This window comes from Mesoplodon mirus (assembly GCF_964341445.2).
Source record: "Mesoplodon mirus genome assembly, chromosome: 9".
Taxonomy (NCBI): domain Eukaryota; kingdom Metazoa; phylum Chordata; class Mammalia; order Artiodactyla; family Ziphiidae; genus Mesoplodon; species Mesoplodon mirus.
In genome coordinates, this window is record NC_138985.1 from 13,428,790 (window position 1) to 13,445,025 (window position 16,236).

The 16,236-nt window shown below is 33.6% G+C and overlaps 1 protein-coding gene across 4 annotated transcripts in view; it reads left to right on the plus strand.

Annotated features, from left to right (window-relative positions):
* Positions 1 to 16,236, plus strand: part of CACNA2D1 (calcium voltage-gated channel auxiliary subunit alpha2delta 1) — a 499,056-nt gene that overhangs the window by 436,066 nt on the left and 46,754 nt on the right. For all 4 annotated transcript variants that reach the window (XM_082632141.1, XM_082632142.1, XM_082632144.1 and 1 more), the window contains 4 exons: positions 4,951 to 5,007; positions 6,258 to 6,329; positions 8,874 to 8,935; positions 15,493 to 15,569. In XM_082632141.1, coding sequence (XP_082488267.1) covers positions 4,951 to 5,007; positions 6,258 to 6,329; positions 8,874 to 8,935; positions 15,493 to 15,569 — 268 coding nt within the window. The remainder of the gene's footprint in view (positions 1 to 4,950; positions 5,008 to 6,257; positions 6,330 to 8,873; positions 8,936 to 15,492; positions 15,570 to 16,236) is intronic.

Consider the following 16,236-nt stretch of genomic DNA (forward strand, 5'->3'; position numbering starts at 1 on the left):
AGAGAGACTTTTCAAGGTCTCCACCATGACCACATTTTGACAAATGTTGAATTATATATCCTCCTTCATTCCAAAATGCATTTGAGAGTTCCTCCATTGTGTTTCAATGAAATAACCAGATTAGGTATACTTATTAGAACCTCATTTTTATCAGTCTAAAGAAATATTTATTGTATAGGAAGTTGTGCATAATTTACATTTTAGAAGTCCATATTTAAAATAAACCTACAGTGTTATGACTGAATTCTTAATTTGTTCCATGGATGTAACATTTGATGTCGCTAACAAAGGCACAAATTTTAAGCGTTTAAGACTGACTTTTTAATATCCTATCATATTTATATTTTAACACACTTGAATCATATACATTCTAAAGAATTCCTGTTTTTTCCTTTTTTTAAATCACCATAGGGAATTCTCCGACAGTCCAGTGGTTAGAACTTGCTGCTTTCACTGCGGTGGGACTGGGTTCGATCCCTGGTCGGGGAACTAAGATATGGGGTGCGGCCAAAAATAAAATAAAATAAAATAAAATCAGCAAAGAAGTTGTATGAGACAAACCATCTTTCTCATTTCCTACATTCTCACTTTTTTTTTCCCTAGGAATAAAAGGAAAACATTAGTCATTTTGCTAAAAAAAAGTTTGAGCATTTTTATTAACATTACATAGTGAATAGTTTATTCACTAAAAATATTTTTGAACTTTCATTTCATTTATTGACTCATCATGAGCTTGATGATACCTGTTTCTGATCGAGGAAATACCTGACCAAAATTGATGATACGATAGAACGCTTACCCATGTTGATATGTAGTATGATGAATTACCATCTTTCTGTTGCTTCAGCCTATAGGTGTAGGTATACCAACAATTAATTTAAGAAAAAGGAGACCCAATGTTCAGGTAACTGTGAGTGAAGTTAGCAGTGCCTTCAAATTTGCTAAATCAGAGTTGCAATTAAGCTTCTCTTCCTAAAAGCATATGATTAATGCTGCCTTTCCTGACAGCAAGCTTCCAGAGCATGAGATGGAGATGCGCATCATTTCTCAATAAGCCAGAGCAAAAATGTTATTAATAATGGCAGAGGCTATGCATTTGCTGACTAAAGATTGCTAGCAAATGATGTAATAATAATGATAATCAGAGTAATTGCAATTAAATGGCTTCTAAAAAATAAATTTGTTATTAAATATTGTGAAGTTAGTGTCAAATCCATGTAATCCTAACAATTTGCTTGTAAAATTAACTTCTTAGTGGAAATAAAAATACAATTCTAATATATAATTTCTATAAACCACACAATGTAACCCAAAATTTCTTTGGATTTCTAAGTGTATTTTCAGATTAGCAATTAGAAGAAGTTCCCTTCACCTAATTAAAAATGTCCAAAATTGCAAATAAATATTATCTGGCAAACTTACTGCAAAATCTTTTCTCTGATGACAACACATTTAAACATTATTCTATGTATGCTTATTTCTATAAGTGCATTAAAATAATCAGCATAAAAGGATTATTATATACTTCCTATAGTTTAGTAGAATTTAGCAAGAGCATTTCAAAATTTCAGAGAAAGTTCAATATGACTTAAGGTTTTCTGTGTAAGCCTATCATTTCTTTTAAAAAGTTGGTGACATAATGGAGAGGTAGTGTGATATTAAGAGAGCATTAAGCTATGAGTTAGTAGAACTGAGTTCCAATTTGTTCTACTTATGGCCAACACTATATCCTTGAGTAGTTCACTAAACCCCATAGTACTTCAGTTTCTTCATCTGAAAAGCAGGAAGATTAAACTAATAATTGTTTCCTATCCTACACAGTATATTCCTAGGAAATTGAATACATATATTGATCCCGAGCTCCATCTCCTGAAAATTCTGATTTAATTTGACCAGAGATGGGAGCCAGGCTTCTGAAATAGTTTTAAAATTCCCAGGTAATTCTAAAGTACAGAGCCAATGGATTAATAGAAGCTTCAGTTTCCTTCTAGCTCTAGAATTCCATGACAATCTGAATTTCGTGTTGTTGCATCAGTCTCCATTTCTTTTGTGATTCTTGTAGAGGTTAAAATTATGTTTATGTCTTTTCTTGATTTATTACATTGTTTTATGTTACTCCTCTTGCATGTTTCTTTTTGTGGATTACCTTGGATTATACTCATTGCAGTCATGTACATTTTAGTGAATTTTTAGTTTTGCCGTACTTTCAAATATTGCATGTAAATATTGTGATGTAATTTAAAAATAAACAACCTGAAAAATGGTTTGTTTTATTTTTGTTTTCCTTCCAAGGAAACTTCAAATGGCAAACTAGCAACCACACAAGACGTCTGAACTTGGGAAATATTTTTTGAGCTATGTAGTATTTTTAATAATACCAACTACTAATTATTTCAATTTAAAATTTAACAACATTGCCTTGTGCCTTTTATTTTAGTTCCACAAAAGGTATGGTCTTTATATCAGCTGATATTCAAATTTAACAAATGAGAATTGTTAGATATTTAAAACATCAAACAAAAGTACTGGGAGTGCAGGGACTGGATTCCAGTTCTCAAGCCTCTCTTGGTGCTTTCTGATGAGAAGAGTTCTGCTTTTGAATTTTTCAATCACTGTACCTGTAATGAGCCTTTTAAGAAATGGTCAGCCAGGTTGCCATTTAAAAAGTACAAGTGATGCATTGACGTTTTTCTTTTATGATTTCCTTTTCCTGTCTGTGTCTTTGTATGTTGGATTGGGACGTGATCTTCACATTGCCAATTCTTCCTGATAATGCCTCCTCCATGCATGCTGTTTGGGTCTGGTCATGCTATGCATTATCCATTGCATGTAAGATAATATTCTTATTTATGTTTATATTTTATCATTTTACTTTGACTTTGTTTTGTTGTGAGTTAAAATTTTAACACTGATATGAGGGTGTTTGTGTAAAGATAATTTATTTCATGAGACTTTAAATAAGCAATTCAGAATAATTTGTCAGCTTTGGAGTATGCTTTTGATAGAAACTTTCTCAGTTTTGTTTTTTAAACAGAAGACTAGAATTATTTTCAATGCTGATTTTTATTTTCTTCTTATAAAATATTACTTTTCCAAAGAGTATTTGCTTCTGAGCCAATAAGATGCTGCCTAAACAATGATCAGTATTTTCACCTATTGAACAATCTAATACTTACTTTCAATATTCTAGAACCTTGTGAATCTAGATATGAAGTTCATAAGCAGTGAATATTTTTTTAATAAAAATGCCAGGCACAGTTGGGTTTTTGGTGTTTTTTTTTTTTTAATTTGCCTTTAAGAGTCCCCATTCATCAAAACCAATGGGAATCATATATTTTCATTACTTAAATGGAGCTACTCTTTGAAGGCATTTTTGTCTTTATTATAAAATAAATACATGCCATGTATACTGTGTCATTCAGCATTTGAAATAAATATGTTTAATTTTAATACATTTTTAATTATTGGCATTGTCTTGGGTAGTCAGCCCTACTAAAACAGTGTTTAAAATAATGATGATCTGAACGTATTTTGGAAGAGCCTGTGAGGCTGAAATTTTTAAAATTCCAGTGACCTTGCACTAATACAGCATAATTTCTATTTATTTATTACTTCTATCTAATTAGTTATCATATATTGATGGTATTTATTTTAGTAAATATTAAAAATCCAGTTTCTAAATTTTTACAGTTGTAAAATAATAGACACCTATTATGATTTTATTTCTAGTGAACTTTGAAATTCTACTATGGCATGTTACATTACTTAGTAAGTGTTATAAGAGAATAGTATATTTTTGTTTATCAGATATTTTGATTTCCTCATTTTATGATTTAGAAATTTTTTAAATGTCATGTGAGGTAAATTTATCAGGTTAACAGTTTCATTTGATATGTTTATGTAAATAAATAATCTGCCTGTTCCATAGTGAGTTTGATTTCTTATTACACAACCAGCAAGAAGCAGCAGTAGGAGGTGTAAAGCAGGAAAACAGCATTTAGTGAACCTAGGGGTTATTATTCAAGTTAGACTTCAATCACAATAGCTAATCTTTATTAAAATCCTTATGACTTTACCATAAATTTTATCTTACAAAATTGACTTAATTTGACTCATTAAAATATATTGTAAAATTTCTGAGTTTCAAATACATGAAGCAAACTTGCATCTTTTCTTTATGCATTTGAAGAAGGAAAAATAGGGCTTCCCTGGTGGCGTAGTGGTTGAGAGTCCGCCTGCCGATGCAGGGGACACGGGTTCGTGCCCTGGTCCAGGAGGATCCCACGTGCTGCAGAGCGGCTGGGTCCGTGAGCCATGGCCGCTGGGCCTGCGCGTCCGGAGCCTGTGCTCCACAACGGGAGAGGCCACAACAGTGAGAGGACCGCGTACCGAAAAAAAAAAAAAAAAAGAGAGAAGGAAAAATAAATTTAGAAGAGTTTGTTTTCCTTAGCAAATTCAAACATTTTAAAAACATTTTCCCTCATATAATTTTATTTTTTATGGAATACAAATAATGTATATTACTCACACATCGCCTTTGTTTTATTGCCAAATATGTTATCCACATGGCTGTATTTTGCTCCTTTCACATCCCAATTAAAGATAAAAAGCTGTAAGTGGATCTTCGAAAGTCATATTGCCACAGGATTTGTGATTATAAATGTCCTATCTAACACAGGACACAAAACTCTTCAGTTGGTGATTAATTAAAATTTGTCTGCTATACTTAAAGCTCAAATCCCTAGCCTACTTATTATTATTTTAAAATATATATGGAAGAATATACCTGTATATAATTATTTTGTCAACTTTTTAAGATACCTTAGGTAAGTAATTTTTATGGAATTAATTTCATATTTAAATATCTATTGAGTTATTCTATATACAGCATCATTTTACAATGTCATATATGCTTAATTACTATTTTCTGTGTAGAACCCCAAATCTCAGGAGCCAGTAACTTTGGATTTCCTTGATGCAGAATTAGAGAATGATATTAAAGTGGAGGTGAGTGCAATCACTCAGCTTGAACAACGCCCTCAGGTCAGGTGCTGGTGCTCTTCCAGTCCACAGGGATCTGTTGAGCAGCTTCATTGTGTTGGTTCTGTCTCAGGTACTATACACACAAAGATGAATGTTTTTTATCTTTAAAAATTTCTAGATCCTGGGCTCTCCCATCCGAAAGATCATATGAAAAGGAATAAATATTTTAAATTGGGTGTGACCTTAGTTTTTGTCTTTCTCCTTCCACAGGTAGAGTTATTTTCAGTATTTCAATACAAATGTAACTTGTAAATTTCAATAAAAAACATAGAGAGGGGGACATTGCCATAGAGTTGAAAGAAAAGTTGCAGGGAATTTAATCATCCAACCACCCAATAAGCAACATGAGGAAAGAAGCTGCCATGTTTGTCTTAGTACTCTATAATCAGAATTTTTCTATTTTATTTCAAAACCAAAATTACATGCCACTTCCTCCGAGAGGGTCTTCCATAATAATAGGGATAATCATTAATAATAACATTTATTGAGTACATGATAAGTATCAGTCATGGATTCTCAAGAGCCTTTGAACAGGTACATTGTTATTGTTATTATTATTATATTTGTTGTACTGATGATCTGTTTGAGGTACAGGAGGTTAAATAGTTTATCTCCAGTTACTCAGCTAGTAAGTAGCAGAACCAGGATTTGAACCTGGCTCTTGCACTCCAGAGCGAGATTTTTAAGATTCTTTCCGATGAATTAACTCCTTCTCTTATCTATACAAAGGCCACCATATTTCTTTTACAGTTTATCACAGTGTGTTTTAATTTGTACTTGCTTTACACATTTTACAACCTTACTCCCTCAATGTAGAACAAGAGAATCTATTTATCATAGTTACCTCAGACTGAGGCATAGTGCTGGGATGTTTTAGGTAAATAATTAATATTTGTTGTAAAGTACTTTGACAGGATAAAGTAGTATCATGTAATGGTGAAGAGCTTGGTTTCTGGACTCTCATACCACTGAGTAACTGTAATTATATTTAACCTCTCAAGTTTCAATTTCCCCTCCATCAATCCCATAAAGTAATTGAACACTTTTATTAATTACATTTCAAAAATTAATGGTTGAAAATATTTCATTAAGAATGTTTTTATCATTTTAAGATAATGCAAAATAATGATGTGGTAACTTTTAAAAGAATATTTCCACACTTCAGTAGGTCGATTTAGTGTCTGCTATAAAGTAATTGTTTCAATTTCCCTTAGATTCGAAATAAAATGATAGATGGAGAAAGCGGAGAAAAAACATTTAGAACCCTGGTTAAATCTCAAGATGAGGTAAGAATTAAATCAGGTTTATTCTTAAATAAAAATGTATATATTAATAATGATAACTGATATTAGTGGTAAAGCAATATTTATTCATAAAAAGGGATGTTTCTAGAAAACAAAAATTGTTTAAAGCACTCTTTGCTGGAGGGATATTTTTAATAAGATTTTTAACTGAAATTTTTATAAAATGTTGCTTTAGATTTCTTGATGTATTCTTCTATCGTTTACAATATGTTCTTGAAAATTATATTTTTTAATTTTTTAATTGATGTATAGTTGATTTACAATATCATGTAAGTTTAAGGTATACAACACAACGATTCAGTTATACATACATATATATACACATATATATATATATATATATATATATATTCTTTTTCAGATTCTTTTCCCCTATAGGTTATTACATAATATTGAATATAATTCCCTGTGTTATACAGTAGGTCCTTGTTGGTTATCGAAAATTATATTTATATCTCCATTTTTTTTTTTTACCAGTATAAGAAATAGAATACACAATATGACATTTGCCATGTTCTTTTAGGCCATTTCAGTCATACAAATTTGAAGTTAATATTTAATAGCTGTATGTTTTGTATGTTTGTGCATGCAGATGTTCTAATTGTTGAGTTCCATATATTAATTTTTTGTTTGTTTCTTAACTTGTTTCTGGCTTCTTTTATCTTCTTTTACTATTTAAGCACTATTGCCCTGAATTTAAACCTGAAATTAAATCAAGAGATAACACAGCTACTGCCATAAAATCACTGGTACAGCTATGTAACACTTGTATTGTTTTATATTGACTTGGAAAAACTCCGCGTATATGAGAAGTGTGTCTATTCATTATCAGTCACATGTAGAATAAATACACATTCGTATGTTTGAGGATTTGAAAAATGTATAGAACTCCCAAGCTTTTGAGCCTGGAAATTTAAGTTTTTATGTATAATTTATGTCCGTTTCCTCACAATCTCATCCCTTTTACATGTAACATTTCTCCTGAATTTCTCAGCAGAGCTTTCCCTAAGATGTAGCTAGGATCTAAATACAGTACTTCATTAACACGTGCCTTTTCTCATTTTAATGTCATCAGGAGTCCCTATTACCAGAACCCAAGGGGAGGTATATACCAGTTTCAGTCTTTGTTGAAACGTCAACTCTGTTTACTTAGACTTTATGCGTGCTGTTTACCACTTCACCTTTCAGAGGAAAGATGGAAACCATTCAGCAGTTGTGCCACCTTCTCCATCTTGTTCTGCCAACAAGAACTCTGGGACCTGCACATTCTTTTTTCAACTTACAAATCAATTTTGTCTTTATTCAGTCACTTTGATAGTTCTCTCCTTCAATTTACTGTAAATTCTTCTTTTTGACCAATATCCACCCATAGACTTTTCCTATTAATAATATTGAAGAAAGTAGTGTTTTGTATGCTTATTTCTCTAATCCACCACAGTTTTTGATATTCTGTTTTTTATAACTTGCTGAACAATACTAGTTTGCCATGGTTTTTTATGAGTATTAATAAATATGTAAACATTATTTCTTTTAATGAATTTTAGGAGTCCAAAAACTTCCTGAGCACTTCCTGCCCTCCCTCCCCCCATCCTCCACACACCTCAGTAAAGCCATGGGGATATTTGATGTATAGAAGCAACACTGTGTAGTTGTTATAAAATGAACTTCACATCGTACATTCTCCTTCATCCTGCCGACTAAAGTCCTCATTTCTTCATCAGTAAATTGTGGAAAATAATAGTATTTCATTTACTCCAGGGAGTTGATTAAATGATACAATGACTATAAAATGCCTAGATATTGCCTAACGCCAAGTATTTTTCAGTGAATATTATTGTTCTGATGAGGATGATGAAGCTGGTGATAACTAAAAATATTAAAAGATACGTATGTGTCATCACCATACCTAATGGAAGAAGTAGTGATCATTTCAGTAGCTCCATAAGAAAGATTCAATATCCACGAAGTTATTTAGCTCTTACTTCCTTTCCCTAGTGGATATAGTTGTCTTTCTAACCTTCAATGATACTAAGTAATTAGTCTCTTATAATAGATAAATACTATAATAATGGCTTAATAAGAACAGTAATGTGCTAACCATACATTTGGGTCTAGACACACTGTGTTAATTTCCTGAGATTATCAATTTCTCTTCAACATACCCTATTATGGAAATATCTGAGCATTATCTAATATTTCAGTCCTGTTTCATTATTAAAATTTATGTTTCAGGAAATGTTTTTAAAGTTTTGAGGTTAATAATTTGGCATAAATTACTAAGATTTTGCACTTAAACGCCCTTAAAATTTATTATGTGGGTATTTTTTCCCTAAAATGTTGCTTTACACACACACACACCCCATAACAGAATAAATAATTGTAGAATAGTGTAGATCAGATATTTGTGAAGAAGGGTATTGAATAATGACTGAATTTATAAATAGAGCCTAGCATTCTGCTCTTCATATAAATTCACTTCAAAGGAAAAGTGATGATAACCATGTCCAACTCTTTTTTTTTTGTTAGAGATACATAGACAAAGGAAACAGGACGTACACATGGACCCCTGTCAATGGCACAGATTACAGGTAATTAACCTTATTTATTTATATGTGTGCTGTATAAAAGAATATTCAGTTCCGTGCCTCTCACCTATTTTTATTTATTTATTTTTTATTTTTTAAAATTTATTTATTTATTTATTTTTGCGGTACGCGGGCCTCTCACTGCTGTGGCCTCTCGCGCCGTGGAGCACAGGCTCTGGACGCGCAGGCTCAGCGGCCATGGCTCACGGGCCCAGCTGCTCCGCGGCATGTGGGATCTTCCCGGACCGGGGCACTAACCCGTGTCCCCTGCATCGGCAGGCGGACTCTCAACCACTGCGCCACCAGGGAACCCCTCACCTATTTTTAAGTAGCCATTTTTCCAGTGGATGAATGTTGTGTTTACATACTCATAAGCTATTTTCAATATAATTAAAATAGAAATGTTATCCTTTCCAACATTAAAATGCATTAAAGTTATACATTCTGATTTTCAAAATGAGAAAGATGAGAAAAAGCTAGAAATATAAAATTTAGAAATGAAAACTTGTATGATATACATATATTTGGTGTTTTATATATTTATGTTAGTAATAATAAATGTTGACATTTATTACTTAGTGGTCATCACCTCCACTGACCTCCTCATTTAAATTGTCATTTAGTTTACATTACTTATATTTAGGTTGAAAATTAACTTAAAAATGACACTTATTACATCAGAGTATAATCTGATATAAAACACTCGATTGATATAATTTAATCCCATGAGTAGAAATTCTGTAATATCCTGATCCTTTCAATTGACTGGAACTTGGAAAATTGGACAGACTAATACCCTAAAATTTCTTGGAAAGTCTCCATTCTTCAACACTTGCTGAGCATTTTTTGTTTTCTTTGCTCTAAGGTCACCGCTTTCCCTGTGGTCCTGCTTCCTACACCCTCATAACACTGAGGCTGATACGAAAATGTCCTTCTTGTTACTCATTCTCTCTTCCTCCTCTCCCTAACACCTCCCATCTTTGGATCTCATGTCACCAGACCACACCACGCACCATTCCTCCCTTTGAAGAGTCATCTCCCTCTCGTTCCTGTAAGATATCAGTTTCTGCATGGTTGCCACCCTCTCTCCTCCATTCACATGGATCAGTGTTTCTCAAAGTATTTGAGACATACCCATGCTTATATAAAATAAAATGCAAATTGTTTACTAAAATAAACTTTAAAAGAGATGAAAACTCAAGTGGAAAAAAAATGTTTATTACATTTCATAGACATGAAATTCGTGTGTCAAATTGCTATAAGAATTTCTAAATGCTTACTCTCAATTTCTATGCTTAATTAATCATGAGCTGGTAATAGATAGTTTTCAAGTGGGCCAGGTCCCTTGACACACTTTAAATACCAGTGATGCAGATGATTTTTCTGGTGCCTGGACTCTCATTTTTTTTTTAAATCTCCTCCCCTCTGATGATCTTGTCATTCCCCTATCTTAGCTGCCTACTCCAAGGCCATGTTTTACAACTCAAACATTAAGACTGCAAGTCCTTCATAATCTTGAGATTTTTTTTTATCCAACTCTCAGAGTACTACATTTTAGCTTTCCAACCCCTCCTTCTATAGTCCAACTGCAACAATCCTTTGACTCAATTGTGACCTGAAATCCATCAACCCCTTCGACCTTTTTCACTGTCCTTGCCTTCCTCATGTCCTTGTACCCCTCTTTATTCAGCATAAATTCTTTGGGTCTTAACTATGTTCACTCTCTTACACACACCATCAACTCCCTGCATCATACTCAGGTTTGGCAAACAGTAGTTTGACCAATCCCAATCCTGGTTAAATTAAATTATTACCAACACCACACTGCACCCACACAGCTACAAATGGGAGAAATAAAATATTCCTTGACTGGTGACATCCAAAATTCAGGACCTTTAACCTTAAGTGTACTTCAGTAGTACCTGCTGATCTCAATAGTCCAGTAAATTTAGGATGCTTCTAAATGACTTTTGATAGCCTCTCCTCACTCCTCAAACCCGTCTCTTTCCCATCCATTGTTCTCTCAGGTGATGTCTTTACTTCTGTTTTTCTCAGTGAAATAGGAAGCGATCAGAAGAGACCTTCTACCACATAACGACTTGCATCTATATCTCCATCTCCTATCTCTATTTCTATTCACAACACAATAACAAGAGTGATATTATTAATACTTGAGTTATATTGTTTCATTTCTCTACTCAAAATTCTGCAATAATTTGCTATCTTAATCTCTATAAAATCTGAAGTTTGTCATGACCATTAGAGGACTTATAGCATCTGACCTAATTTACCATGAGTTCTCTGAAGTTACCTTCTCAGGTTCTCCACTGAACCACCTTCATCTTAGAGCAACACTATCCTCCTTGCTAGTCCTCATAAACCCGGGACCATTCTGCCTCAGGACCTTTGCACCTGAAGTTATTTCTGCCTAGGATGAATTTTCCCCAGGTATTCACATGCTTACCCCATCTTCACACCTTCACTTACTTTTTTGTCGCCTCAATAAGGCCTTCCCCAATAATCCTACCTGAAATGTAAAGTGCCTCATTATCATTTCATATTCTATACGTGTATATGCACATACACACACATATATATGAAGCATATATAAAGAAATTTATTTCTACTGTTTATTGTTTGTCTTCCTTCACTATTAAGTTCTAAGAGGGCAACGTTCTAAGCTTGTTAGACTCTAAGATTGTTGCCTGCTTCATTTATTTTTGACTCCTCAGCTCATAAGTCAGTGGCACACAGTAGACATTCTGTAAATATTTGCACAGTTAAATATTTAGATTTTCAATTTGTCTCATTCTGTCAAATCCAAATAATAGTTTGCAAACTTCCATTGCAATACTCAAATATGAGGGCCTCTTTAACTACATATTAATATACAATTAATATGTAGCCTACTTCATAGGCTTTGGTGGACTCAACTGTTCTTTTCCTAATAAAACGAAACAACACTCCTCCCCCCTCTGTCCCAGAACATACACATAACTTTTCAGGGGAGCCTAGAGTGCTGGGGATTCCCCTAGAGCTGTAGTGGGTCGCTAGGATGGCATGCAGACTAGGTCTAGAAGAGGGGCACACGGTTACCAATCTCATGAAACACTACTTGCCAGTTTTTCTCCAGTTTTTCAGTTTTTGACATAATTTTGAACCTATTGAATAACACCAGAATGAATGTTTGTTTTACTTGTGTCTCTTGATTTCTCTCTCTCATTTCTATTAGGCATCTCTTTACGCATATACAATCTTTATGTACATACATAAGTAATTAATTTTCTTTCCGTTTCCATGGTTATTACCACCTTTCATTTTTTTGGATAAACTTGTCAAAAGGTGTGACAGCCAACAGGAAATCTGGGAGCCCTATCTTGTTAGCGATGATTTCATGATAAAAGGAAATGTTGGATGAACATGTGGGAAAGTGCTCTCTGCCTTTGTTTCTTAGACAAACAAATTCTAAGTTAGAAAAACCATTTCTTTTTGACCCTGACAGTAAGTCAGTCTGATGGTTGGTCCTACTGCAGTCATAATTATACTCTGGGGGAATTTTAAATTCTTACTATACCTTACTTAAATATGTTTTTAATAGTCTCACAAATGTCTCCTGCATTCATCCCCTTTCCCTCACACACCAAGTTGTAATACACGTGGCCAGATTTATGGTCTTTTCTCCAGTTGTGAGTACGTCTCTGCTTGTTCACAAAACTTTAGTCTCTTCCCATTTTTATCCAAGTTTGGATTCCAAGTCTGAAATTCACATCACACATTTCTAGCCTAACCTGTCTGCACTACCCATACAAACCACTGTTCTCTGAACAAGCCCTGACTTCACACCTTTGCATGTTTTCTTCACACATTCTCTTCACAAATCTACAACCTAGAGCCAGATTAAATCTATTTCCATTGTAAGTACTCCCCTGAATCTCAGTACAAATAAATCCACAAATAATAATCTACAAATAATCCACAAATAGAACAACATATTACATCTAAATTGAAGGAAAAAATGGCAGTGTTTTTATTTAATGAATTAGGTATCAAATTTCACTTAGTGATTTCTGTCTCCTTAAGCCTTGATATAACTTGATATAACATATTTTGAAATATAGTAGTTATTTTAACAGAATGTTCTCTTTTTTTAAATGAAGAGTTTGATTTTTATGGTGATATAAATGACTTGAAAAGTGTGTTATATTCCATTTAACTAAGTTAACCATGTTTATGGGAGTCACAAAAATATTGCATGGGCTGTACCATCCATCTGGTGGCCACTGGCTTTATTAGACTTTTATCCCTGCGCGAAAATAAAGCAGACTTGATTTGTTGGTTTTATAAGGAGAGAGACAGCAAACACTGCATATGGCAGCATCCTTGACTCAGAATGTTGATTGAAGATCTTATCTGCTATAGGTTGAAGAAATAACTGTTGCCTGAAGAAAAAAAATCATTAAATTATGTGTAACCATAGTTTTCTATAAAATAAAGTATAGCTATCTTTAGCAACCTGAGACTTGCAGGCCAATAAAATGTATATTCGATATGTCAGTTTTAAAACGTCTATTATGTTCCTCATGGGTTTCCACACTATTTTTTATGGTACATGAGATGTAACACAGGCTTACAGTGTGACACTGTAGCAGCCACATGATGTAATGTTATCGGTCTTAATTTGAAGTTTCTCTTAGCAATAAATGCTGATAGGGCAATAAAAATGTCCTAATTTCCCTTGAGAGGCATTTGTGGGAGACAGTCTTCAAATGCTCACTAATTCTGCTCTACATTTTATAAATGGCAAGTGAATCATGAAAGGTCATCTTGCTTTCAGACTAATTGCACTGCTTATTTTAATTTTAATCTCTGCCTCCCCTTAAAGGAAGTTACCTTTAAAATGAATGTGGAGATTTTCATTAAATCTACATAACATTTTATTTCTCTGACCTTTTCCCATAAAGAAAGTCTATGAATTACTTAATGATGGAGAAAGATTTGGGAATTGGAGGTAACAAGCATCCACTTATTTTGCTATCTTGACTGCATAATTAAATTGTAGCAAATAAGCCCTTGCATTTTTCCTCTTCATAGAGTGAATTTTTAGCATATACTCATAAGAAGAAAAACCTAGAATTTTATATTTTGTCCTGTTCTATATTGCTCATAAAAAATGTGTAACAGCATTACACTTTGGACATCCATCCTCAAAGTCTGGGAAACCTGAGGCTTGAGTGATTTAAAAGAAGATCTTCTGCAAATGTCTAGAAATACTCAGAAGCCTAGAAATGCACACATTTTTCTGTGCATTGCTAAATTTGGAGTTAAATTGTAAAAATGAAAGCTGAATAACTCAATTGGTCACATTAATCAAACGTTGTTTTTTAATAATAGTTGCATTGGAAATCTTAGAGATAACCTCATTTTTGGCATTAGGTCATTAGTTTCCTTCTGTATTCAAAGGATAGCAGAGACCATTTGCAACTGTGAGTATGGATGTGGAATAATTATGTTCTGCACATGTGTATCAGCCATCGTGAGTGTAGAAGAATTACACATGCAGTTGTTACGGAAAAGTGCTTCATATTCTGATATCTTTTAACGATTCCAACATTTTGTGTGTTTTATTAATTGTCAGCTTCAAAATGAGTGCGGTTACCTGCCTGTCAGCTTTTTAGTTTGTACAGTCATATTAAGACACGGTTGGATGACAGGCTTGTTTGACAGTCCTTGCATCTAAAATGTTCAGAATTTGGCTTAAGATTTGCACTGGAGCTTTCCTCCAGTGTGTACATGTACCATGGGACTAGAGTAGCCCACGGCTCTTGTAAACTATTAAAATCAAGATATTTTTCCTACTGTGCCTAACAGAGATCTGCCAAATGATATGGGATATCCACAGTTAATGAACTTGAAATAAATACAGTTACACTGTTGGGTAAGAACCAATGGGATGAGCAAGTGCTATAAAGGAATCTGAATTTCCCTTCCAAAAGGCACGGGGGAAATGGCCTAGAAAAGAGTTGTACAATATTAGGTATTTAACCCTTCAAAAGAGACTATTTCAGATGATTTTATGCATTGTGTAATTAGTAATGATAATTATACTTCTTTCATTTGTAATTTTTAGTAGCGTACATTTGCTAGCAAGCACTGTACCATTATGTATAATTCATTAGGGAGGGGATAGCCAATTGCCATGTTATAATTACTTTGCTTAAATGTAGCCCTAGTATTCTTCTATTTTTGTCCACAAAGTATTTTAATATAGTTTGCTGAAAATACAGTATCCATAACATTTCTTCTTCAGCTGATTTATGGGTGCATTTTGTAGCTTATTTTCCATGTGTCTCTTCTGATTCTCTACAATGTAGAGAACTGGATGGTAAGACCAAATGAAGTACCCTATTTGGTGAAAGCATTTTCCTGTCAAAGTAATATGTCTTATCCTTCCCATGAGGAAGATCTTTGGATTTTCCATGAACTTGGTGTGTCTTTTTTTTTTTAAAGTTATGTTTCATTTTTGTTTGTTTGTGTTTATGCTTCTCTTGTTTCTATTGCAGTTTGGCCTTGGTATTACCAACCTACAGTTTTTACTATATAAAAGCCAAAATAGAAGAGACAATAACTCAGGCCAGATGTAAGTACTGTGAAAGCGACTTCAGGGTCTGTTTGTTATCTCCTAGTACCAGATGTTTAAATACGTCTAGACTTTGGCATACCCAAGGCTTATACATTCTAGTGGGTGTTATTACCAAATCAACAGCAATGATTCTAACCCATTCCAAACATGCAAGGAACAAGAAGTATTCTACACGGATAGAATATGAGCAGGTACTCCAGTCTCACTGGCAGTCCCTACCACCCTCCCCCACCTTGCTCTGTGCTCATAGAATCATTGCAGTGCTGTGTCCTCTGTTGCTATTGTTTTAAGGGTCTGCTAGCTGGCACAAAATGTTTCACATAGTCTCTACCCGTGGCACTCTGCTGGTAGTAGAAAAGTTTTTCTTTTTTTTTTTTTCTTTTTGCATTTGGCAAGAATGATATTATGCTCCACATTGTCGACTTTGTTGGAATAAATTAAATTTTACTGGTCTCTGGCTTTGGTTTGGCAATTAACTTTCTTCTAATTATCCAAATTAATGTCTTCAGTAACTCAAATGGATCAGTTTGGTTTTTTTTTTTTTAAGGGTCATTTGGAATGTGGAGTAATGATTAACACTAGTGCGTATTTCAAGTCATTATTAATCTTTATTTTGTTTTGGGTGACTAGCTTCAGTAAAGTAAAATGACCATCATATCCTTTG